Source organism: Lolium perenne, chromosome 7 (genome assembly GCF_019359855.2).
Source record: "Lolium perenne isolate Kyuss_39 chromosome 7, Kyuss_2.0, whole genome shotgun sequence".
NCBI lineage: Eukaryota > Viridiplantae > Streptophyta > Magnoliopsida > Poales > Poaceae > Lolium > Lolium perenne.
The window spans coordinates 325,241,275-325,268,976 of record NC_067250.2 but is presented as its reverse complement, the minus strand read 5'-3'; the positions used below and the strand labels follow the sequence as shown (position 1 = coordinate 325,268,976).

General features: G+C 47.8%; 1 protein-coding gene across 1 annotated transcript; it reads left to right on the top strand.

Moving 5' to 3' along the window:
* The first annotated feature begins 5,999 nt into the window (after positions 1 to 5,999).
* Positions 6,000 to 6,642, top strand: LOC127319222 (uncharacterized). The gene has a single exon (XM_051349454.2). It carries the CDS (start codon positions 6,046 to 6,048, stop codon positions 6,640 to 6,642), a length of 597 nt encoding a protein of 198 aa, XP_051205414.1. The 5' UTR covers positions 6,000 to 6,045.
* The last annotated feature ends 21,060 nt before the right edge of the window (positions 6,643 to 27,702 follow it).

Genomic DNA, 27,702 nt, shown 5'->3' with positions numbered 1-27,702 from the left:
TGGTGGTGGTGGCGGTGGCGGTGGTGGTGGTGGTGGTGGCGGTTCACCTACACCTCCGTCACGTCAGCCGACGCCCCCCAGTCCACAACGTCCGGCGGGTGATCAGACGCCGCCCCCCAGTCCTCGTCCGGCGGGTGATCAGACGCCGCCCCCCAATCCACCTCCGGCAAAGAAGCAGAAGCAGTCCTGGATTATTAACCCGGACCCTTATGTACCTAAGACCACAAAGGTACCGGAGCCATCACTGAAGCCTCTCCCCACAAGGCCTTGGGAACGTAGTGCCGAGGAAGTCGACGCGGCCGCGGCTGCTGATTATGAGAAATGGAAGGCGGACTGCAAGAAGAAAAGAGAGCCCGAGCCCAAGCCAGTATTTTCTGATGAGCAAAAGAAGTGGGCTAAGTCATTTTTGAGCACACCGTCCCAAGCCGCGAAGAATCTGCCTGGCGACTATGCACGTGAACTTCGTAGGCAGGCACTCATGTTGAAGGAGAAGAAAGAGCGGGCGGAGAACCAGGAGAACAAAGCCTTGGAGGAGGCCGAGAAAACGGAATTAGAATGTAAAAAAAGCGGGAAACGAGTTGCCCAGCTCGGGGAACAAAGTAAACAATCGATTGCCCCGCTTATAGTGAAAGCCGCCGGTCCGGATGACCCCGATATCATAGCAGCTGCGGCAGCACAGGGATTGACTGTAACGAGTGCCAGAGAACAAGCGGCCAACTTAGGTATTACTCTTCGTGAACTGTTAGGCCTTGATGAGGCGCCAGTGAAGGAGGTAGTAATTACATATGTGAAGAATGGGCCTCTCGTCGAGCCTGCGCAGGAAGAGGATCTACCTCCACAAATGAAAGGTCTGCTGAAATGGTACAAGGGTTACATAAAAAATAAAAACGCCAAAGAATATATTTATGCGGAAGTTAGACATGATCATCACTTCAAACATTACTATGTACAAATTCATCTGAGTGAATTGTTCCAGCTTTTCAATCTGCGCGAGCTCGACAAATCTATCATCAGTTGCTACGTTCTGTAAGTGATTTATTTCTACCCCATCTCGTTCATATTTCCTGCACTATATATATGTCCTAACTATATTGTTGTGTCCGCTATTATACATGCAGAATGAAGATTAAGGAATGCAGAGTAAGGAACATCCATGATGTTGGGTTCATTGACCCACACATCGTTAATGGATATGTGTTGGAGCATCACCCCGCCGACATGGAGGCAGACCTGTGGCAGTTTCTTACAAAGCAGGAACTCAAAAGTGATATTCTATTTCCTTACCATTTTGGGTGAGTGTTTCTGTCTTGAGCACATTCTCTTTTGTTTACTCCATGCATGGTATGTGGCCGGCTAATCGATGAGTTATGCATGACGTACTGTGCATGTATCGTGTCCGCAGGTTCCACTGGATTCTGCTAGTAATTAAAGTTGACACCTCAGAATGTCTCGTCCACGACTCTCTGAATATGGATCCAAAACTTTGGGTCGGCATGAGAATAATGCTGCAGAAGTAATTATTTTCATTCATTTGCGCTCTATATCGATCGGCCTATTTCGTTCATTTCCTAAGCTTTAAGTAACTAATAACTCTCTTGTTCATTTAATTTTCTTTGCCTCGTAGGGTTTGGACACGATTCGTACATACAAAGGTCGGTGAATTCAAAAAAGAGCTAGAATTCAAAGGTCAAAGGCTAAGAATGGTGGGGATATTCAGCCAGCGGGGACCAATCTATGTGGATACTATGTCTGTGAGATGATCCGGAGATACACCTCTGAGCGGGTTCCGAGTGATATGAATGCTCAGAGGAATAACCTCCGGATGATGCTTAGTCCAGAAGCTCGCTTCCTACCACTTCAAGAGGAACTAGCTGGATGGTTCAGGAGGGAAGTCCTCCATCCTAAAGGAGAACACCATTACGAGGACGTAGAACTTTATATGCATTAAATTATGTATGGAAACTTGTTCAAAATTGTATATGGTCATCCGATGATATTGAATATATATTGTATATTCCTCTTGAATTCTTTTTGGTTCTAATTTCAAATTTGTTTGAAATTGTACATTCATATGCATGTATGTAGTACCGTAGAATATGTGAAACTCCTTCAAAATTAAAATAAAGCACAAAAGAAATAAAACAATACAAATTAAACAGAAAACTGGTTTAGGGGGGGGGGCAGGTTTAGGGGGGGGGCTAAAACCCTAAACCTGCGGCGGCCTTTAGTCGCGGTTGGCCAGAAGAACCGCGACTAAAGGTCCTCCGCCCCGACGGCCGTCTGGCGCCCACGTGGACGGGCCTTTAGTCGCGGTTCGTAAGCAACCGCGACTAAAGGGGGGGGGTGCCTTTAGTCGCGCTCATTTGGTCGCGGTTGCGCAACCGCGACTAATGGCAGTTGCGAACCGCGACCAAATGCCCTTTTTCCACCAGTGTAGACCCGTCGTCCCGCTGTTTTTGCAGGAAGGAGGGGGACGGCCGCCGGAGCACCGGAACCCTGATATATGTGGGGGGATGAACATGGAGAGTAATTTTGTATTGCACATTGTCTAATAAATAGTCATCAAAAAGAAAAACTAATTAACAAAATAAATATAAGTATTAGATGAACTAAAATAATTAGAAAAACAAATAAAATGGTTGTTGGCGCACGGCAAAGAAGGGAACGCACGGCAAAGGAGGCTTTGCCGTGCACTATTCCTGGCCGCACGGCAAAGGGAGCACCACGGCAACGTCCAGGCCCTTTACCGTGCAGCTTTTCTTTGCCGTGCGGTGTGCAGGATCTTTGCCGTCCTGGCTACTTTGCCGTGCACTTCTGGAGGACTTTGCCGTGCGCTAACGCGTTGCCGTGAGGCACTTCTAACTTTGCCGTGCGTCGATACTTTGCCGTGCGCCACCATAAAAGTTTGCCGTGGTCGAGCTCTTTGCCGTGCGTCCCTCTCGCGTCGTACAGCAAAGAAATCTTTGCCGTGCAGTGCCTCACGGCAATGATAGGCGGCACAGCAGCGCCTGATTTTCCCGTAGTGTAGTGCGCCATTGAGAGATTTCCAAAGGTAAATCTTCACCTTACCAGGAACTTACATCTTCCACATAATGTCCCATACAGGGTTAGCACACTCGGATCCTTGGCCATCAATTCTCCTAGTTTTTGCACCAAATTGATGATCTCACTCCACATATGTATCTCAAGAATTTATTTTGAATTTTTAATAATTTAAAATTTAAATTTGCACAAAAAAATTCTGAACTATTTTTCCTCCATTCTATTTGTTGTTTTGGGTGATTTGCAAAAAACATCTAATCGAAATATTGTATGATTTGAGAGATAGAAAAAAGAAAAGACAAAAAAATGAGATTGTCGTTGTTATCCTAGTATCGCCGCCACCACTCCTCATAAACTCGCCCCTCATTCCGTTCCGTGTGTTTTCCTCGGTTACCCGGCTAACACCAAAGGCTACCGCTGCTATGATCCGGTTTCTCACCGCGTCTTCACCTCCCGGCACGTGTACTTTGATGAGCATTGCTTTCCTTTTGCACAGAGACAGGTGGTCGCCACTCCTCCTTCGCCTACTGATGGTCCCCGGCGTCGACCCCCTGCCCCGGCAGGTCCGCCGGCTACAGTGCCCTCGAGCTCGGACTCGGGCACTGCCTCGTCGTCCTCCGCCGCGCCCTTGAGCTCTGGCTCGGGCGCTGCCTCGCCACCCTCTGGGTCACCCTCGAGCCATGTCTCGGGTGACCCCACGCCGACACCCGCGCCGACGCCTGCCTCGACGCCGCCTGCGTCGCCCTCGAGCCTTAGCTCGGGCGCCGCGCCGTCTTCGCCGGGCGACGCGCCTTCACCGGGTTCATCCTCCTCGACGCCGCTTGCGTCGCCCTCGAGCCTCAGCTCGGGCGCCGCGCCGTCTTTGCTGAGCGACGCCTCGTCTCCGGCTCCGCCTCCGCCTCCTCCGCCGCCGGCCACGGGGCCCCTCACGCGCGCCCGTGCAGGGATTCGCGTCCCGAGTACTCGGTACCCCTCGGATGAGTACGTCTGCACCGCGTCGACTTCCGCGCCTTCACCATCCACGCCATCGCCCCTGCCCGCCTCTGCCCGGGCTGCTCTCCTCGACCCGCAGTGGCTTGCGGCCATGCAGGACGAGTTCAACGCCCTGCAGCGGAACCAGACATGGACGCTTGTTCCCCGACCCCCTCACGCCAACATCATCACCGGGAAGTGGGTCTTCAAGCACAAGTTCCATCCGGACGGTACTCTCGACCGTCACAAGGCGCGGTGGGTGGTTCGTGGCTTTCGCCAGCGTGCCGGCGTCGACTTCACCGACACCTTCGCCCCGGTTGTCAAGCCCGGGACGATCCGCACAGTCCTTCAGCTCGCGGTCTCCCGTGCGTGGCCCGTGCACCAGATGGACGTCTCCAACGCCTTCCTTCACGGCCATCTCGAGGAGTAGGTCTTCTGCCAGCAGCCCACAGGCTTCATCGACAGCGCCCACCCCGACCATGTGTGCCTGCTCTCGCGCTCGTTATACGGGCTCAAGCAGGCCCCACGCGCCTGGTACCAGCGCATCGCAGCGTTTCTTCACCAACTCGGCTTCCGCTCCACCCGCTCTGATGCCTCGCTGTTTGTGTACAACAATGGCGCCACCACCGCGTACCTGCTGCTCTACGTCGACGACATCATCTTAACGGCCAGCTCCACGGACCTCCTGCGACAGATCACCGAGCGTCTTCGCGCTGAGTTTGCCCTCAAGGACTTGGGGCCCCTGCACTACTTCCTCGGCATCGAGGTCGTACGTCGCACCGACGGCTTCTTCCTTCATCAGCGCAAGTACGCCCACGAGCTCCTGGACCGCGCCGGTATGCTTAATTGCAAACCCGTGGCCACGCCTGTCGACACGAAATCCAAGCTCTCCGCCACGGATGGTTCGTTGGCCAAAGACGCGTCATTTTACCGCTCCCTCGTCGGTGCCCTGCAGTACCTCACCTTGACCCGCCCCGAGCTACAGTATGCTGTCCAGCAGGTGTGCCTTCACATGCACGCTCCGCGGGTGACAAGGTATCAACTTGTCAATGCCTACAGATTGTAGGCTAGGGTTTAGTTGGAAGTAGAGGGTAAGTAGATCTCGAAGGTTTCAGCCGGAAAGTACTCGACGAATATGAAAACTAAGGTTTGCAGACAATGATTCGATCGATTCTTCGTCCCTCGACTCCCCCTTTATATAGGAGGCGGAGCCGAGGGATTCGTGCTATACAAGTTTACAGAGTCCGGGACGGTTTCTAACTCATCCCGCCAAATTACAAACAACACTTCCTATTACAACTCTATCTTTCCTTAATAAATCTTGAGCTCCCGAATCTTCTTATTCTTCGGGTATTGGGCCTCCAGCAAACCCCGGGTACCATCTTCGGCAGGCCCATTTGGGATGCCTATGTCAGTAGCCCCCGAGATTTTGCTTGAATCGTAGAATCAAGGAAAATCTCCACTGTTTATTTTTATTCGGAAGCTTTAACTTTTTTATACTTCTTCACATAAAATTCTATATTGTACAGGGATAATGGTAGTTGGGGCTAGTTCATCTGACGGATCAGGTACTAGTTAACTGCCCTCCTAACCACCTGACCTTAGATTGGTTCTCCATTTAATTGGTAATCGTGACTTGTGTGTATTCTAAATTTCTAATTGGAACTGTGGTGTTTCCTTTCCTTCTTCGTAAGTTTCTATGTTGTGGGCTTGTGGCCGAGATCAATTCCAACAACAAAACAAGAGCCCGATCGTGGGTGGTTTGGATACGTAAGCCCAAGTCTACTTCTACGTCTATGTTTCTTGTATCTGCATGCGATTCGTCTACGTCCCGGTCTCTTGTACGTACGTCGACTCAACCCTGAGCCTCTAAATATACTTCACCGACCGAAACGACAACCAATCGAGCACCGCCAGGGATTCGACGAGAGATTGATCAATTAATCGAGCGTCCCTGACTCTCGCCCCCTTCCACACATCTATTCTACTCCACGTACGTACGCCTGCCCGCCACCATCAATTCCCGTGGTGATGAGGATCATGGCGGCGGCAGCGCTGCTGCTGCTGCTGTCGCTGGCGGCGGCGGCAGCCACAAGCAACACATCGGACAACATGGAGAAGTCGAGGAGCGAGGAGGAGACGCGCAGGATCTTCCTGCACTGGACAGCGGAGCACGGCAAGACCTACGCCTCCGCCGCGGAGGAGGAGGACGGGTACGCCACGTTCAAGCACCGCCTCCGCCTCATCGACCAGCAGTGGCACAACAATGGGTACTCCGCCTGGTCCTGGGACAGGGAGAGGAGCGAGGAGGAGACCCGGCGGATCTTCGTGGAGTGGAAGGCCCTGGACGACAAGATCTACAGCTCTATCGCCCACGAGGAGCATCGCTACGCCATGTTCCAGGACGCCCTCCGCTCCGTCGACCGACATAACGCCGGCTACGCGGTAGGGGTCCATAGTAGCACGCATGGCATCAACCAGTTCAGCGACCTCACCATGGAGGAGTACAGCGCTGTTTGCTGCGGGTTCTCGCTGGAGAGGCCGTCGCCGGCCGAATTAGAGAGGGTGCGCGGGGTTCAGGAGCGGTTGCGGCTAGTATATGCCCCTCCATCTCTTTGGTCTTATTGACATAGGAGATGATACTTATAGCTTGCTTATAGGTTATCTTGTTTTCATATATAAGAAGTCAATAAATTCTCATGAAACCAATGAGAAATTATGCATATAGAAATCTTTAATAAGAAAGATAAAAAAAGGAGACCCATACGATTGATTTTTTCCTCAATGTAATAATCTTAACCGATGGAAATTACTAGATTGGTTTTTTATGGGTCATCTGCAGTGTTTTCGCTATCTAATATGATCGAGCATAAGTATAGTATTTTTAACATAAAAGTGGAGATCGAACGTTAATTTTGTAGATTAATAGCTAGAATACTAACCTTGTTACGTTGCTAGGATGTGTGTTGACTGATTGTAATTTTTCACTAGATTTACGTTGCTAGGAAATTTTTATATCAAAGAACTTCCAACCGCAACAAAGGTTCCCTTTTGATGTGCATTCGAGCATCTGATTTTGTTCACCTTGTACCATGTTGTTTATCATGCACTATCCATGTGAGATATTTCAATTGCTTAGCCCTTCGAAGAATGAGATTTGTTAATTGGTTTTCTCATGCATTATACATATATCTAGGAATAGGTATCTCATGTCTCATTTCTATGTTTAACATGAACTAGATGAAAGCATACAAGAAGGTGTTACACATGCTGCAAAGTTATGATGATTAACTTCTCGAAACTAATCATCACGGATATTGTGGAGAATACTTTTGTGTTGTGTACTAATGTAGTTTAGACCATGTCATGCTCTATGACCCTCACTTTCCTAAGTGCTCATGCTTATATGTGTGCAATACCACCCTTGATTCAGGATGAAAGCTTCTATATATATCCCAACTGATTTCCTTTTCTACTTGATTGTATGTCAAGATAGCTATGTAGGTTATTCTCCTCCATGTTATTATTTGGTTGTATTAGTACATTCAAATGTTGAGAAATTGGAGAAAACCAAAATTGATACCTGTCATATGTTTGTCAAGCCACCCTCCTGATGCCAGTCGATGTGGTCGTGGATGTTGTTGTTGGCAAAGACAAACTTTCCTTTTGGAATGATCTCATCCTCTCTTTGGTGCTCTCCACTATTAGCATAGCATGATGCATAGCTGGTGATGAACTCATTGTGGGTTATATCCAAGAATTGGTTGATGCGTCACCGGATATGCACGACAACTTTGCTCAAGTTATCAATGTGTCCATAAATATCTTGAATCGCTTAGCCTTATCGTTGAGGTTGCACTTGCGCCCCACCGGGTAGTAGGCACCCCATCGCTTGTACAGCTCTTGCATCACCATGTTTAGGTGTTGCGTTCTTGCTAAGTACATGTGATGTTTGAGGTTGGTTGTACTTATTTCCTATTGGTAGATGTCAAATAAGCATACCAATGCATTTGTAGCATCCATATACATTCTCTTCATCCATATGATTTTTCCTACATCAAATTTTGGAGTGCAACTGTCATATAACATTTGTTCCACCACCCGATGCTTCTAGGGGGAAAAATGTTTGTGCTACCCAAGTTTATGTGTTGTGGTGTGTTATTTTCTCACATGGTTCTCTATATATAATGTATCCCTCCAAACCCTGAACTCACTAAATATGAAGTGCTCTCTGCGTTTATCAGGCCAAAGCGTGTGATGGACCTGCTTGTCGATGGCTGCTTGCGATAATCCCTCTTCTCGTTGCCCGGGCATACCGCCTTGCTTGTACATCATACGTCGGGATCCTTGCCGCTGGCTTGATTTGTTTTCCCTCCTTCCCTTATTTGCTTGTATACTGCTACTTCAATTGCGCTTACCTTTGGTTCTGGTGCAGTTGCACAACGTTCGTTTGTATCTGGTAGACTGACACTGGGATTGGAAATCCTGGAAACCACCAGAAAACATCCACACCAAGAAGTTCATAAAGAAACGTCATGCAAAAAGTTCGGAGAAAACCGATGAGCTGCACATTACAACAGAATGAGCGAACTTCCGAATGTTTACACCCTATCACAGTGGTTCCAGAGATAGGCTTATGCTTTATCACAGTGGTTTGAAAGATAGGCAGACCGAGCATCCAGAAGATCGCTGACGCCTGATAGCATTCCCGCTCTGTTCAGGTTGTAATCCTAGGTGATCATGCAGCATTCCAGTTGCACTCCTTGGTGATCCTGGCCTCGGTAGCATGGCCATCGCCACCAGAACGATAGAGCCTCCAATCACCATTAGCTCTAAGAAGTGCAGTCGTGTGAAGAGTGCAGGTCAGCAGGAATACCTCCTGTGTTATACACACGCGCACGTGCTACTCTCCGGCCGAGCCATTGTCTACTTTATTAGTGAAGAGTTGGTAAAGGGGAAGAAGTACGGAGTAGAGTACTACGAAAAAATATTGTCACACCATGCGCCGACTGAAAAAAATACGGGTGGCTTGCAGGTTACTTTGAACGCTGGAGTCTAGAAATATAGGCATCCATTCCGAATTAAGTATTGCATTGCACTAAAAAAATGGAACACTTAATTTGAAGCAGATGAAGTACAAATCATGACATGCAAGTGATGTATTTTTTTATGTTATTTCTTTTTCTTCCTCTTAACGTTGTTGACGTATATTTCTGCTTAATTACGGGTCAAGAAACAGAATAAATAAATAATCCATTTCAAACATTACTTGTTTCCATTCGGGAAAGAAAAGAGTCAGGTTTTAGTGCTTTGTGCAACTAAATTACTGCTTGCCCGGTGCTAATATAGCAACTAATGTTACAACTTACAAGTACGACGGAATCTTGATCCACAGAAGATCGGTGTCACAGCTGCGTTTGTTTTTATGGCATGAACGGAACACAAGCCAGACGGCCCTTTTAATTTCTGATTTCTGATGAGAACAAGACTATCTACGTAGTACGGCTGTGTGCATCTTAGCTATGCAGAGGCTTTGTGTAATTCTTAAAACTTTTAAAACTTTTAAGTAATAAAGCATCCTTTATCGAAAAAATCGACTACGTAGTGCATGGAACTTGTACAACAGTGAAGCCGTGTCGAAAGCTTTATGAATCTAGCACCACACAGGAAAGGCAAGCGTAGACTAGCGTGTAGAAATTAAGCATTTGCTAGGGGTGGATTCATTTAAGGAAGTTAAGTATCGTTGAAAACAGCAAATCGAAGTAAATCGTGCATGAACAAATTTTGGCTGCATAATTTCAATGAAATTCCCCAAACAATATTTATTTTCTTCGAAAATTTATAATTGTTCATCAACTTTAGCTTCTATATGCTTTGTTTTAATGCAATAGTAACTGAATAGCGACAGAAATATAAATGCTTTGACAAAACTTTAGTTTGGCCCACCAATCTGGCTCATAGTGTGGTGCCGAATGCTAATAATACAATGAAAGTTAAATTAACCCGTCGATGGCTTCAGCTAATTAGGTAATTTTCACAGTTATATCATGATGAATAAAAATAAATCCCATAAAAATATCTTTAAATTGAAATCAAGTGGAAAATTTCCAAACACCATTTCATGTTTGAACTTATATTGCAAAAATCCCAAACTTAGGTATGGACAAAAATCTTGTAAAACTTGGCCTCTTTTATTATGTTCAGGCCAATGTAGAGTGACGTCGAATGTTTTGTTTTCGCATGCATTGTGCATATATCTAGGAATACTTAACTTGTATCGCTTCCGTGTTGAAAGATGAACTTGATTAAAGCAAATAAGAAATACGAGAGGGTGATATACATGTTACAAACTTATGATGACTAATTTCTCAAATCTAATTAGCATGGCCTTATTGGCGAATGGTTTTGTGATGTACTCATGTAGTTTAGACTGTATCATGCTATGTGCCCCTCACTTTCCTCCGTGCCCATGCTTATTTGTGTGCATTACCATTGTACTAGGATGAAAGCTTCTATATATATATCCCCAACAGATTTCAATTTCTACTTCATTGTATGTCAAGATCGCTAGGTTATTATCCACCATGTTATTATTCAGATGTACTTGTACATTCTAAATGTTGAGTTGAGAAACTGGAGGAAACCAAAATGCTAGCAGCCATGTCCTACCGCTTCTCAAGGACAGCCTGCCATACCCCAACGGTGTCGTGGTGAGCCATGACACTATGTACGTGGTTGTGGCGCACGACATGCCGTGCCAGGCACACATGTACTATCTCCAGGGACAAAAGGTTGGCCACTACGTGTTCTTGGCCGATCTACCCATCTACCCGGACAATGTGAGGCGTGACAGGAAGGGAGGTTCGCCCTAAACCAAGAGAGAAGGGGTGGCCGAACGGCTCCACTAAAGCACTTGGCGGAAATACGGCTTGACAGCAACTTCGTGGAGGTGGAGGAGCTCATGGCGGCCAAGGGCGTGACACTCAGTGAAGCGACCAAGAGGAGGGGGACTGTGTGGCTCGGGTCTGTCGAACTTTAAATCAGACTAGTGGTGCTCCATGCAAAAAAAATATCCCTTTTGATGTGTATCCAGTTATGACATTTTTCCACCTTCATTGTACCATACTATGTATCATGCATTATCCACGTGAGATATTTCAGTTATTTGAGTCAATGCAAAATAAGATGAGAGTGGACTTTTAGAGCAGGTGCTTGGTGAGCACCCGTATCCACACCATGTATACTGCATCAAGATCCGTGATAATGTTTTTTTGTTCCCCTCTCAAACAATTTCTCATTTTTGTATCTCTCACATCGCACATTCTTTGAAGTCAAAAACTTGCAGATCACTTAAACATAACAATTGGAATGTGGGAAAAATATTTTGGATTTTTTATGTCATTATCTATATATGTATCTCAAGAATTTATTTTGAATTTTTAATAATTTAAAATTTAAATTTGCACAAAAAAATTCTGAACTATTTTTCCTCCATTCTATTTGTTGTTTTGGGTGATTTGCAAAAAACATCTAATCGAAATATTGTATGATTTGAGAGATAGAAAAAAGAAAAGACAAAAAAATGAGATTGTCGTTGTTATCCTAGTATCGCCGCCACCACTCCTCATAAACTCGCCCCTCATTCCGTTCCGTGTGTTTTCCTCGGTTACCCGGCTAACACCAAAGGCTACCGCTGCTATGATCCGGTTTCTCACCGCGTCTTCACCTCCCGGCACGTGTACTTTGATGAGCATTGCTTTCCTTTTGCACAGAGACAGGTGGTCGCCACTCCTCCTTCGCCTACTGATGGTCCCCGGCGTCGACCCCCTGCCCCGGCAGGTCCGCCGGCTACAGTGCCCTCGAGCTCGGACTCGGGCACTGCCTCGTCGTCCTCCGCCGCGCCCTTGAGCTCCGGCTCGGGCGCTGCCTCGCCACCCTGGGTCACCATCGAGCCATGTCTCGGGTGACACCACGCCGACAACAGCGCCGACGCCTGCCTCGACGCCGCCTGCGTCGCCCTCGAGCCTTAGCTCGGGCGCCGCGCCGTCTTCGCCGGGCGACGCGCCTTCACCGGGTTCATCCTCCTCGACGCCGCTTGCGTCGCCCTCGAGCCTCAGCTCGGGCGCCGCGCCGTCTTTGCTGAGCGACGCCTCGTCTCCAGCTCCGCCTCCGCCTCCTCCGCCGCCGGCCACGGGGCCCCTCACGCGCGCCCGTGCAGGGATTCGCGTCCCGAGTACTCGGTACCCCTCGGATGAGTACGTCTGCACCGCGTCGACTTCCGCGCCTTCACCATCCACGCCATCGCCCCTGCCCGCCTCTGCCCGGGCTGCTCTCCTCGACCCGCAGTGGCTTGCGGCCATGCAGGACGAGTTCAACGCCCTGCAGCGGAACCAGACATGGACGCTTGTTCCCCGACCTCCTCACGCCAACATCATCACCGGGAAGTGGGTCTTCAAGCACAAGTTCCATCCGGACGGTACTCTCGACCGTCACAAGGCGCGGTGGGTGGTTCGTGGCTTTCGCCAGCGTGCCGGCGTCGACTTCACCGACACCTTCGCCCCGGTTGTCAAGCCCGGGACGATCCGCACAGTCCTTCAGCTCGCGGTCTCCCGTGCGTGGCCCGTGCACCAGATGGACGTCTCCAACGCCTTCCTTCACGGCCATCTCGAGGAGTAGGTCTTCTGCCAGCAGCCCACAGGCTTCATCGACAGCGCCCACCCCGACCATGTGTGCCTGCTCTCGCGCTCGTTATACGGGCTCAAGCAGGCCCCACGCGCCTGGTACCAGCGCATCGCAGCGTTTCTTCACCAACTCGGCTTCCGCTCCACCCGCTCTGATGCCTCGCTGTTTGTGTACAACAATGGTGCCACCACCGCGTACCTGCTGCTCTACGTCGACGACATCATCTTAACGGCCAGCTCCACGGACCTCCTGCGACAGATCACCGAGCGTCTTCGCGCTGAGTTTGCCCTCAAGGACTTGGGGCCCCTGCACTACTTCCTCGGCATCGAGGTCGTACGTCGCACCGACGGCTTCTTCCTTCATCAGCGCAAGTACGCCCACGAGCTCCTGGACCGCGCCGGTATGCTTAATTGCAAACCCGTGGCCACGCCTGTCGACACGAAATCCAAGCTCTCCGCCACGGATGGTTCGTTGGCCAAAGACGCGTCATTTTACCGCTCCCTCGTCGGTGCCCTGCAGTACCTCACCTTGACCCGCCCCGAGCTACAGTATGCTGTCCAGCAGGTGTGCCTTCACATGCACGCTCCGCGGGTGACAAGGTATCAACTTGTCAATGCCTACAGATTGTAGGCTAGGGTTTAGTTGGAAGTAGAGGGTAAGTAGATCTCGAAGGTTTCAGCCGGAAAGTACTCGACGAATATGAAAACTAAGGTTTGCAGACAATGATTCGATCGATTCTTCGTCCCTCGACTCCCCCTTTATATAGGAGGCGGAGCCGAGGGATTCGTGCTATACAAGTTTACAGAGTCCGGGACGGTTTCTAACTCATCCCGCCAAATTACAAACAACACTTCCTATTACAACTCTATCTTTCCTTAATAAATCTTGAGCTCCCGAATCTTCTTATTCTTCGGGTATTGGGCCTCCAGCAAACCCCGTGTACCATCTTCGGCAGGCCCATTTGGGATGCCTATGTCAGTAGCCCCCGAGATTTTGCTTGAATCGTAGAATCAAGGAAAATCTCCACTGTTTATTTTTATTCGGAAGCTTTAACTTTTTTATACTTCTTCACATAAAATTCTATATTGTACAGGGATAATGGTAGTTGGGGCTAGTTCATCTGACGGATCAGGTACTAGTTAACTGCTCTAGTGGCAATCCGCAAAAACCTACTTCAAAATCACGTCCCTGGACATGATCTCGGGATACTGGTGTAAACTTCGACAGGTGCCGCTTAAGGTCTTACCATTCTGTCGAGTCCCAGTCGAATTTATCGGGTACCTAACGCGTCCGTTAGGATTTTTCTTCGTATCTGTTGATACGGATAAAAGTAGCAGAGCGCAGTCTTTGGCGATGCCACGCCCAGCAGAACGGATCTGGGGTCTTACCTTCGCAAATTTGCGGCATTCAGAAATTGATCGCAACTTCGGCGTTCTGAGAATATATTGTCGAGTGCTTTTCCGGCTGTTGGAATGGCACATTTTATCGAGTCAAATATGACTTATACTGCTCTCCCGATGGGAGTATATGTAGAGTTAATTATAACTCGAAATATACTCTCTTACTTTTCCATTTTTTCTTTGTTAATTTCATCGGGCACGCGAACAGCGTTCCCGATGGGAGTAGCCCCCGAGGCTACAACCAAGAACTTGTGCTTGGTTGTAGGCTCAACATTTTAATCCACCTTGTCGCTATATTGTCATTATTTCCCAATATGATCTTTTTCTTCTTCTCTCTTTTTTATTTCTCGGGTGCGCGAACAGCGCTCCCGATGGGAGTAGCCCCCGAGGCTACAGCCAAGGACTTGTGCTTGGTTGTAGGCTCCCGCAATTCCTATATTTGTCATACTCGAAAATTTACTTTTTTCCGAAGTAGCCCCCGAGCATTTGGGCAAAAACTTGTATTTGATCAAAGGCTCCCGAAGTATTGAATAATTCTTTCTGTCGCCACTCTTCCTTAACTTTTCTTATCGACATGCTTCCCTTAACCAAATTTACTTCATCCTTCTCGAATAGTCGTGATCTTTCTGCCCTGTGGGTCCATTGCTTCCACCACGTTAACACGTCGTGCAAGTGGGGGACACACGTCCTCCGCTTTTTCTGGCGCACGTACAGTAACGCCTATCTCAGTAAAAATACCTTTTTACCCTTGTATCTAGAAGATCTATTCTCACCATACGATTTCTTCATCCAACGGCACACTGCTTCACCCGATTCTTATATAAACCTTTCTTCAACCTCCGTTCATCCCTCGCTTGCGCCGCTGCTTTGTTCCTCTTCGCAAAACTTCTCCTGCGCCCAATCTCTCTCTGATTTTCCGCACTCACACACATTGCTCTGTCATTGCCATTGATGCCACCGCGCGCGCGTCTGACTCGCCACAGCACTCCGGAATCCAAGATGGCCGCCGAGGATCTTGAGTGGGAGAGATCCAAAATCTCCAACCAAGACACCAACATGCTGAAGAGGCTTGGCCTCATGAAGAAGGAGGACGCCATCCGCTTCCCTAGCGAAGAAAGCTACCCCAAGCCTCCAATGGAGTATCGGGTTAGTTTTGTTGATCATCTCATCCGCGGCCTCTCGACCCCAATCCACGATTTCCTCCGCGGTCTTCTTTTTGTTTATGGGATTCAATTGCACCAATTGACTCCCAATTCCATCCTTCACATTTCTATTTTCATCACACTTTGCGAATGCTTCCTCGGAATCCCTCCCAATTGGGCTCTGTGGAAACGCATCTTCTGCCTCCGCCGCAATGGCTCCCACAACGTCACTTATAACATAGGTGGCATTGTTATCTGTGTTCGCACCGATGTCGATTATTTCGACGTCAAATTCCCTGATTCTGTCCAAGGGTGGCGCAAAAAGTGGCTCTATATTCACGAAGAAAGCGCCAATTCCGTTGAGCACAACATAGTTCCTTTCGACGGAAGTGCCAAAATTCAACGCCGCCGCTCCTGGGATGCCGAAGCTTCCGAGGAAGAGAAAAAGGCGACAGAGGCGCTCATGTCTCGTATTCGCCAGCTTCAAAATACTCGAGGCAAAGAGCTTTCTGGTGTTCAAATTACTGCCTATTTCCTTAGGATTAGAGTGCAGCCTCTCCAGGCTCGCAAAAATCCCCTTTGGACATATTCTGGCAAAAATGACGCCAACAGAATCTCCGGTGATCTTTCCACCAAGGACTTGGAGAAGTTGATTCGAAGACTTTCTCGCCTGGGTAAAGACCCAATTCCTTCCTCTTGTCGCGTGGAACCGTACAGCGCCGCCAATCCACTCCCCGAGGTATTTTGTCTTGCCGAGTTTTTTACCTTATTTTGCACTTTCTCTGCACCTCATTATATTGTCACCTCTTTTAATTTTCCTTCTGGTCACTATTTTTTACAGAACCATCCTATCATGACTTCCCTTCCTCCTCTTCCGGAGGGTGGAGAAGTCGAAGAACAGGCCATCGTTGCCGAAGATACTCAAGGTTCTGCTATTCGTGAAAGTGAAGTCGCGGGTTCTCACAAATCTGCGGCTTCTCATGAAAAAGAAATTGAGTCTGAAGCCAGTGAATCGACGCAATCCCTTCCTCCTGCTGTTTCTCCCAAGAACAAAAGGAAAAGGACTGATGTTGAAGATTCTGGCACCTCTAAGGCTGAAGAAGTTGTTCCTTCTCATCCGAAGGCAACTTACGATCTTTATGCCGAATCCCTCATCAGCTCGTAAGTCGTCTTTATTTCTCTCTATTTTTGTACTCGAAATATTTAGCTTGTCTTGCTTTTCATGCTGCCGATTTTTTGATTATTAGCGATGACGAGGAAGAAGTTCCAACTACTGACGTGGCTCCTCGGACAAGCACGTCACGTACTGTACTTGCCTCAGACACGCTAGTTGAAGGAGAAGAAACTTCGCCTCCTCAACAAAACGTCGTCACCACTACTCCGCCATCCAGCCCCCTTGCTCCTTCACCAAAAAGGGCAAGGGTTGAAAAGATTGTTGAACCTGCCCCTCAGTTGGGCAGTTCGTCGACTCTGCTCCTAGATGATGTAAGCTTGTCGACATCTATATTTTCCTTATTTTGTTTTTTCACACCTTCTCTCTTTTTCATGCCGATGTTTTTCTTTCTGTGTTCACGTTGAACAGCCTATGATCAAGGATCTTCTCCGCATCGGTTCCCAATTTGTTGGGTACCGTGAATATGCTAATAGAGCCGAAGGTAACGACTTTTGTACTTGCTGTTTTTCCTTGACTTTTTACTCTTGGTGCTTGTCGCGATTTTTGATCTTGCTCCTCTCTTTTTTGTTCACATCCCGACAGAGAAACTTGCGGAGGCTAACGAACGCGCCGACGCACTTTCTCGAAAACTTGAGCAGAGTGAAGCGGCTCGCAAAAAAGCGGATCTCGCTGCTAGCAAAGCCAAGACCGAAGCTGATGAAGCCAAGGCGAAAGCTGCTGGTGTCGAGGAACTGCAGAAAAAGCTTAAGGATGCTACAGCTGCTTTAGATGAGCACAAAGCTGCACAAGCTTCTCGTGAAGAAGGAATCCTCAAGCGCCTGAAGACTCAGAGTCGCCGTACTTTCGGTGATTTTACTACTCCCTTCTATTTTTAGGAGAACCTTTGTTTCTTGCTTTGTTTCCTTGACAGTCCAAACAAACCAGGATTTTGACCTGACGAATCCTGTCGATGATCCAGTCCTTGACGCACTTTCCTATCTAGAGCTTCATGGATCCGAGATTCGTGAAGGTGTATCGAACGCAAATGCAGTATTGTCGGCCTTGTTCCCCTACTTCTTCCCGAAGAAGGAGGAACCTGCGACTTTCCTCAACCTTGCCAAGATGTTCAATACACCGGAAGACCTTGGACTGAAGATGCGCCAAGAGAATATGAAGGTTGCCGTTGAAACCACTGTCGCCTTGGTTGCTGACAGGCGACAAACTATCGACTGGATGAAAGTTGGCGACACCGAGCAAATAGAACAATCAAGGTGGAAGTCGCTGATCAAGGCGGCCAAGCCCAACACGAAGAAGATCTTGGCCTATCTCGGGATTAAGCCAGCGTCGACTCCTAGCTCGTCAAGGCCGGAGGTCTAGTTGCATGCCTCTGTTTTTCTTTGTTTCTTTTGCTTTTGTCGCCAAAGTAGTCGTTTAGCGACACGTATTTCCTTAGCTCCACTGTAATGCCCTTGTAATTATTCCAAGAGATTAATGAAAAATTCTATCTTTGCTTGTCGTTTGATTTTATCCTGTTTATATTTCAGTTGATATTTGATAACTATACTCCAACTTCCGCTCCTTCCAATGTGTCGCCTTCTTCTTCTCACGCGAGGAAGACTTTTGCTGATACTGCACCTGTCGACGATACCTTGTCGCAAGAACTGGACGAACTTCGACAGCAGCTTCAGTATGCAAAGAAGCAAACACTTGTGATGATGGAACAATCTCGCAAGTCATCTGAAGCTGAAAAAGTTGCTCTCCAGCAAGCTCGCGAGGCCATGGCTGCCAAGGAATTTGCTGCTTCCGAGGCTGAAAAGGCGACTACTCGAGAAAATTTCATGCTCGAATTAATGAATGAAGCCAGGTCTGGATATGTCGGGTATGCCTGTTTCATCCTCTGATATCTTTCATCTTCATGCTACTGTCTCTTAAAGGTTTCCACTTCTTTGTTTTGATAGGTGCCTTTACTGATGCCGCTGCCGAGGAAGAGAGAGTAAGTGCTAGGACAAACCTCCTTGTTAATCTTTCCCTGGATCATGGTTCTTTGTTTTGGGCTACCCCGGAGAGGACTCACCAAATTGTCAGATTTCAAGATCGCACCTCTCAAACTCGCGATTTTCTTGACTACTGTACCAAGACCTTGTCCATGGTTTATAACTCCATGTTTCCTCGGAACGTCCAACCAAAAACTCTTCCTGAATTGATGGAAAGGTTTAAGGATGCTCGCAGTATCCATGATTTTGTCAAAGCTCAGCTAGTAGCTGGCGCCAGATTTGCTCTCATCATGCTCCAGATCTGCCACTCGAAACTTGACCTTGCCCAGGTTGTCGAGAAGGTTCACCAAAAGGTAAAACGTCGGAGAGTTGGTGTTGACAGGATTAACACGAAGGTTACGCCCATAGCCGAAGAAATGATCGAGGACCTGCTTCGGATGGATGCCAACTTTTTTGCCGATGGCCATTATGCCGATTTTCTTGGTGCTGCTCCTGAGGAAAACAGAGTTACTCTTGATGACATACTGAATCAAGACTAGTTATTTTCTTCTTGTAGATATTTCTTCTTTGTAATCCATGACTATATTGTAAAGCAACCATTATATTTCTCTGTTTGTCTAGCCCCCGAGTGTTTCGGTGACTCTTTACTATATTTGTATTTTTGCGAGGTTTTAAACCAAGGCATATATATATTTAAGGTGAATATGAGCCCCCGAGCTTTTTACTGAGTACTATTTTGTATTTTTATTGACTTACGAGGTATTTGAATACCAAGGCAAGGTTTGATCACGTCGATAAAGAAGAAAAGTTATATTGTCACTATCTTTATTATATTGCAGCACCGCGAGCCCGCCTCATTAAAAACCTTCTCCGGCCCCACTCGGTGCCCCGAAAAAGGAAAAGAGTGCGTCTGAAAACTCGCGGGCGTTTCAGTACATTGAAGTTTTACAAGGACTATATTTCGACTCTAGGCGTAGAACCGCCTAAGTTGCGCCACGTTCCAGGGGTTTGGCTCCTCCACCCCTGTCTTCTTGTCCTTTATCCTATATGCTCCTCCTCCGATTACTTCCGTAACGATGTAAGGGCCAAGCCATGGTGACTCGAGTTTTTCATGACTTTTTTTTTTTTTTTTGCGTGAGCCGAAGAACTAGGTCGCCCACCTGAAAAGATCTTGGCCGCAAACGTCGACTGTGGTAATTCTTCAAGTCCTGTTGATATTTGGTTACCCGAGATAATACTTCATCTCGAGCTTCATCAAGTGCGTCGACGTCGTCCTCTAGCGCTCTTCTCGATGTTTCTTCATCATATTCAGCGACACGTGGAGAGTTGTGCTCTATCTCGATTGGTAGTACTGCTTCTGCTCCATGAACCAGAAAAAACGGAGTTTCCTGCGTTGCTGTGTTTGGTGTTGTTCGGATGCTCCACAACACGCTTGGTAGTTCTTCTGGCCAGGTATGTCGAGCTTTTTCCAGTGGTCCTAACAAGCGCTTCTTGATGCCATTGCAGATGATACCATTGGCTTTCTCGACTTGCCCATTGGTTTGAGGATGTGCAACTGACGCAAAGTTCAGCTTGATACCCACCTCTTCGCAATAATCTTTGAATTCGTGGGATGTGAAGTTACTGCCGTTGTCTGTGACGATGCTATGGGGCACTCCAAATCTGAAGACGAGGCCTTTTACGAATTTTACTGCGGATGCTCCATCTGGTGAATTTATCGGCTTCGCTTCTATCCATTTTGTAAACTTGTCGACAGCTACTAGCATGTACTCCTTTCCTCCTGGCCAGGATTTGTGTAACTTACCCACCATATCAAGTCCCCATTGAGCAAAGGGCCATGACAATGGTATTGGTGCTAGCTCTGCTGCTGGAGAGTGAGGTTTTGCGGCAAACCTTTGACACGCGTCGCAAGTTCTTACTATGTCCTTGGCGTCCTCGATTGCTGTCAACCAGTAGAATCCTGCTCGAAAAACTTTGGCTGCGATAGCTCGACTACTTGCGTGGTGGCCACATATTCCCTCGTGTACATCCTTCAGAATTATTCTTCCTTCCTCTGGTGTGACGCACCTTTGCAAGACGCCTGAAATACTTCGCTTATACAATTCTCCCTTGACCACCGTGAAAGCTTTGGAGCGTCGAATTACTCGCCTTGCCTCAACTGGATCGTCGGGTATTTCTTTCCTCAGGATGTATGATATGTACGGCTGCATCCACGGTATCTGTATCACCATGACCAGGTCCTGATCTTCTTCTTCGTCCTCTTGCTTTTCCTTGGTAGCCCCCGAGGGTTTCTTCTCCTTCTTTTTTGACTTTGTCGATTTAGTGGATCTCTCTGTTATTTCTTCCCAGAATACACCTGGCGGGACTGCAAGGCATTGCGACCCGATGTTTGCAAGAACATCGGCTTCGTCGTTGCTCAATCTGCTAATATGGTTTACTTCGCATCCATCGAACAACTTCTCGAGTTCGTTGTATACCTCCTTGTATGCCATCATGCTATCATTGACTGCATCACATTGGTTCATAACTTGCTGTGCCACCAGCTGTGAGTCGCCAAAGATTTTTAGTCGAGTTGCTCCGCAGGCTTTCGCCATCTTCATTCCATGTATGAGAGCCTCGTATTCTGCTTCATTGTTAGATGCGTTAGGGAACGTCATCCGAAGGATGTACTTCAACTTGTCGCCTTCAGGTGATATGAGTACTACTCCTGCGCCAGCTCCTTCCAGTCTTTTGGACCCGTCGAAGTTCATGGTCCAAGTTCTCGATAAATCTGGAGGTCCTGTATTTTGCAACTCCATCCACTCTGCGATGAAGTCCGGCAGTATTTGCGATTTTATTGCTTTTCTTTTTTCATACGTGATGTCCCGAGGGGAAAGTTCTATTCCCCAAAGGGAGACACGACCCGTAGCTTCGGGTTGTTCAGTATATTTGACAAGGGAGCTTCATTGACCACTATGATCGGATGTGCCGAAAAATAGTGGCGCAATTTTCGTGCTGTCGTGAATACTCCATATGCTATCTTTTGGTACTGCGGATACCTTTGTTTAGATGGTGATAGAACTTCGCTGACGAAGTATACTGGCCTCTGCACGCCGTGGAGTTTTCCTTCTTCTTCCCTTTCGACAACTAGCACCGTGCTCACCACTTGGGGTGTGGCTGCGATATATAGCAGGAGGGGTTCCCTTTCTTTTGGTGCCACCAGAATTGGCGGTGTCGAAATTGTGCGCTTCAAATCCTCGAAAGCTCTGTCGGCTTCTTCGTTCCACTGAAATTTATCTCCTTGTTTTATCAAAGCGTAGAACGGCAGTGCCTTTTCTCCCAGCCTAGCGACGAATCTACTCAAAGCTGCGACTCGCCCCGTTAGCTGTTGTATCTCCTTCAACTTTGTTGGCTTCCTCATTGTTACGATAGCTTTGTATTTTGTCGGGATTTGCTTCAATCCCTCTTGCGATACTAGAAACCCCAAAAGTTCTCCTGCTGGGACGCCAAAGGAACACTTCGTCGGGTTCAGTTTGAGGCAGAACTTATCAAGGTTGTCGAAAGTTTCCTTGAGATCTTCGATCAGCGTTGCCCCCTTTTTTGATGTTATGACGACATCATCAATGTATACTTGCACGTTCTTCCCAATCTGTGTCGCCAAACACTTCTGCATCATCCTTTGATATGTTGCTCCCGCATTTTTTAGACCAAAGGGCATTGTTCTGTAGCAAAACACGCCGTAAGGTGTAATAAACGCGGTCTTTACTTCATCTTCTTCTTTCAATCTGATCTGGTTATAACCAGAATATGCATCCAGGAAGGAAAGACGTTCACATCCAGCCGTGGAGTCGATAATTTGATCGATCCTCGGGAGGGGAAAGTGATCCTTTGGACAATGTTTATTGACACACGTAAAGTCGACGCACATGCGAAGGACCTTAGTGTTTTTCTTCGGCACCAGCACAGGATTTGCTACCCATGTGGCTTCTGTGAATATCTCTTTGATAAAACCAGCTTCTTGTAGTCGATTAATTTCTGACAGCATGGCTTTGCGGTTTGGTTCCGAAAAACGTCGCAAAGGTTGTTTGATTGGTCTCGCTAGTGGATCCAAGTTTAGGTGGTGCTCGGCAAGTTCCCTGGGTACTCCTGGCATGTCAGCTGGACACCATGCGAAGATTTTCCAGTGCTCACGGAGGAACTCGACGAGCGCGCTTTCCTATGCGATATCCATGTCGTTTGCGATAGATGTCGTCTTTTTTGGGTCTGTCGGGTGAATCTGCACCTCTTTTGAATTTTTCTCGATCGAAAGTTGATTCTTTGTTTGGCCTTCCAACGTCTGGCAGTACGTCGTAATCAGTCATGCTTTTTGACGCCAAGTACTCAGCTTGCATCCCGAAGGTTTCTGACAACCGGTGGAAATCCTTGTCGCATTTATCGGCTAAGGCAAAGCTTCCTTTAACTGTGATTGGTCCCTTTGGTCCAGGTAACCTCCACAACAAGTATGTATAGTGTGGCACTGCCATAAATCTAGCATATGCTGGTCGTCCCAACAGAGCGTGATATTGCGACGGAAAATCCACGACTTCAAACTCGAGCCTCTCGATTCTGTAATTTTCTCGGGTCCCAAACTGAACGTCGAGATTGATCTTTCCTAATGGATAACTTGGTTTCTCCGGTGTGATGCCGTGGAACCTTGTGTCTGTTGGTTTCAAGTTTGCCAAGGATATGTTCATCTTCCTCAATGTATCTGCATACATAAGGTTTAAGCTGCTGCCGCCGTCTATGAACACTCGAGAGACATCAAATCCCGCGATAACTGCTGGCAGAATAAGTGCTGACTGCCCTGGTCGAGGAACTTGCTGCGGATGATCTGCTATTGTGAAGCCGATATCTTGTCCTGACCAATTAAGGTACTCAACTGTTGGTGGAGGCATTTTTTCTGCCATAAACACCTGTCGTGAGATTACTTTCTGAGCTCTATTGGACGGCCTTCCCTTCTGAATCATCAACACTGCTCCATTGGAATTAGGATCAACATAAGGTGGTGGTGCAGGTGCTGCCGCTATTCTGAGCTGATGCCGATTGTCATCTGTAATCGCGGGAGGAGGCGGCAAGTGAATCTCGCTTCTGGGTTCTCGAGGATTTCTCTGTGCTGCCCGCGCATTAGCGTTCTCTGCATACCGTAACATTGCTTGAAAATTTCGACAATCCTTCTGCAAGTGCCCTGACTGTCTTTTTCCGTTGCTGTCGAGGAAAAAATGCATCTGGCATGGTCCGTTCATCATCTCTTCAGGGGACACGAAAGGTCTTGGGAACCTAGGCCCGCTATTTTGCCTGTTGCGTGAATCATCCCTGTTATCACCTCGCTGCTCACTGCTTCTCTGATAATCATCTCTGTTGCTTCCTCCTGTGTTTGTCCGAAAACCTGCCGAAATTTGTCCTGGAGCGTCGTAGTTCTGGTACGTCCGAGGAAATCTTCGCCTCGATTGATAGTTTCGACCACGGTCCTCCTCTGGCGACCTGTGTCGTTTGTTGTGGACGGCATCTTCTCCGTCCGCCCATTTATTTGCTATCTCCATTAACGCGGATACTGTCTTTGGATTGGTCCTTCCCAAGTCTTCGACGAAATCTCCACGCCTGACTCCTGCGACAAACGCATCTATTGCTCTCTCGTCAGATATATTTTCTGCCGAGTTTTTAATGATATTCCACCTCTGGATGTACTTCCTCATTGGCTCATCTGGCTTCTGTCGACACGCTCTCAACTCCTCTAACGACGCGGGTTTTTTGCACGTGGATCTAAAGTTCTTGACGAACACATCCTCGAAACTTTCCCAGCTGTCGATGGATCCTGGAGCGAGTTTCTTTATCCAAGATCGTGCGGCTCCACTCAAATGCACCTGGATACTTTGCATGGCTGTTGCCCTGGTTCCTCCTGTGAGCTTCACCGTCTCCAGATAGTCGACTAGCCAATCCTCTGGATCTTGAAGGCCGTCGAACTTCTTGAAATTATCGGGTAACTTGAATCCTGAGGGGACTCGAGTTTTCCGGACTCTCCTCGTAAAGCATGGCAAGCCACACATATCTTCGTCGGTCAATTCCGGAGATTGCCGATGATCCCTTCTGCTTTGCCGCGCTCTGTCGACTCTTGCCTGTACTGCTGTGTCTCTTGCTCCACTTGGCCCTTCAGGTGCTGCCGCTGTTGCTGCTGCAGGTCGTGGACTATTTTGCCTTGCCACTCCTTCGGGAGGCGTTGACACAAACGCTGTCCCCATAGCTCCAACTCCTGCTACCGCCATATTGTACAATGTTTCCCTTGGATCACCTGGAGGTGGTTTAGACGCAAGGATAAAAGCATGTGTCGCCATATACCCAGCCTCTGGTGTCTTAGGGATGATGTTTCCTCTTGTATCTATCGACATGAAGGACATGTCGAGGTTCTGGACCAAGTGCTCTCTTTCTGCTTCGGGTATGTGTTGCAGCCTTGATCTTGCTCTGTTCCGCGCCTCCCGATGGCTATCACCCGTAGTTCTAGATTGTCGACTTAAATCTGCCCTTCTCCTGCTGGATGCAGAAGCTGCCTCCTTTCTCCTGTTCAACTCAGCTGTCTGTTTTTCTAATTCCCTGGCAGCTCGTGCGAGCCTATATTGATATGCTTGCAGTTCTTCTGGTGTGGCCGTGGTAGCCATTGGTTCTGTGCCGTTCATAGCTCTCGCGGCTCTGTCCCACGCTGTTTGTGAAAGTTGAACTCTATCTCGCGGCTCTGGCCCGACGTATTTGTTGCCCAGGCCTTGTCGCAGATTGGAGGGATCGACGTATGGATTTCCCAAACTGTCGAAAGCCTCAGATGTCTCCTCTTGATCTTCAATGGCGTAAATCTGATGATACTTTGTACTCAGATCTACGTTGGGTTTGGCGACATCATCGTTGAGATTGATGAAGACCTTGCCCACTGTGAGAGATTTGTCGATGAAGTCGTAACTGTCGACATCGCTTGAGCCATCGCTTATATATGAGTCCGCAGATGACTCAAACGACATGTCGTTGAAGATCTTGGCGAGTTTCTCTCTTGCTCTGGTGCTGACGTAGCGTGTCGCCGAGGTTTCTTCTTCTCCTGACTCGGTCGACGATGCATAGTTTGAAAAATCGGAATCGACCACCGACGATCCCGACGAAATCGGAATCTCGACACGATACGATCCTTCCTTCTCGACGCGAAAGTGAAACCTTCCGAACGTCATCTCCATGGGCTCCGCCAGATACGCATATGCATCCAAACGGGAGGGTGGGTGAGGAACAAAATCGACAAGACCAGTAGCGATCTGTTTACCTCGATCAATTGTGTTGCTTGCGGTTGACGATGTCGAAGATCTTGAGCGTGCCATCGAGATCAGCTCCTTACGCCTCTAGTTCCCACAGACGGCGCCAATTGACAAGGTATCAACTTGTCAATGCCTACAGATTGTAGGCTAGGGTTTAGTTGGAAGTAGAGGGTAAGTAGATCTCGAAAGTTTCAGCTGGAAAGTACTCGACGAATATGGAAACTAAGGTTTGCAGACAATGATTCGATCGATTCTTCGTCCCTCGACTCCCCCTTTATATAGGAGGCGGAGCCGAGGGATTCGTGCTATACAAGTTTACAGAGTCCGGGACGGTTTCTAACTCATCCCGCCAAATTACAAACAACACTTCCTATTACAACTCTATCTTTCCTTAATAAATCTTGAGCTCCCGAATCTTCTTATTCTTCGGGTATTGGGCCTCCAGCAAACCCCGGGTACCATCTTCGGCAGGCCCATTTGGGATGCCTATGTCAGCGGGATCCTCATTGGGCTGCGGTCAAGCGGATCCTCCGCTACATTCGTGGCACCATGGACTTCGGCCTCTCCCTCCACGCCTCAACCGCCACGGACATCGTCGCCTACTCGGACGCCGATTGGGCAGGCTGCCCCGACACGCGTCGCTCCACGTCTGGCTACTGCGTCTACTTCGGACCTTCGCTCATCTCCTGGTCGTCTAAGCGACAACCCACGGTCTCTCGCTCCAGCGCCGAAGCAGAGTACCGGGCTGTTGCTAACGCGGTTGCCGAGGTCTCCTGGTTGCGGCAACTCCTCGTTGAGCTCTCATGTCCTGTTGCCAAAGCCACCGTGGTCTATTGCGACAACGTCTCCGCCGTCTACCTCTCCGCCAACCCGGTCCACCATCGCCGCACCAAGCATATTGAGCTGGACATCCACTTTGTTCGGGAACAGGTGGCCCTTGGACACATTCGAGTACTTCATGTGCCCACCTCCCAACAATTTGCGGATATTATGACCAAGGGTCTCCCTACGGCATCTTTTGAGGAGTTCCGGTCCAGTCTATGCGTTCGACCAGGCGACGCTTCGACTGCGGGGGGGTGTTGAGATACATATCCTTGTATACTTGTATATCCGGATGTGTATCTTCTGTAGTTATGTATAGCGATACATATCTTTGTATTTATTATTGGGCCCGCCTCCTTCCTTGTATAGTCGAGGACGTGGCCTATATATGTAATGCCATATGCACCCAATCAATACATTGTGAGTTGCATCCCTTTCTACAATTACAATGGACCTAGGTTCATGGATACACTTCATCTTTATCTCTCAATGATCAAGCCCAACATGAAGCTTTATTATTCTGGCTGGAACATTTAATTGTTATAGGTGATACAAATATTGAGGTTTTTGGTGATTCGTTGCTAGTAGTTCAACAAAGATCTAAGTTTTTCCAATGTTTCGACGAATCACTTAATATTTATCTTGATAAATTCTACATTGGATTACTTTAGCATTGCTCATATATCTAAAGAAGGCATGGAATGCAAATGAGTTAGCATAAGAAGCATCTACCTACCATGTTGATCATAGGGGAACTAGCTTCGAAACCAATAATAAGCCATAATTCTAGAAACTTCTACCCACCATTGTTTCTCTCCACCGAAACGGCGAAACCTGTAAACCGGCTTACGCGTTACCATAAGCCCAAAAGAAGTCACCCAGGATGTATATCTTATTAGGAAAAAGTAAATTGCAATTGGTCCTCATTCTAGTGGGGCAACTTTGACCGACCTGAGTTCGGATTATTGTTCTTGCTTGTAGTGAAATATAACAAAAAACTACAGGTATTAAGTTTCAACCATTTCAATAAGTATTGTAATTTTCGCCTTTCGATCAAAATATTTTGGGGACACAAAAACTGTTCTTTTGCATGAAAAATAAATACTTACTGATATTGTTAGAACTAGGTTTGATTTTGAATGGTTTGAAGTGAAACTTTGGAACTTTGATGAAATCAAAAACTTTTTTCTTGGA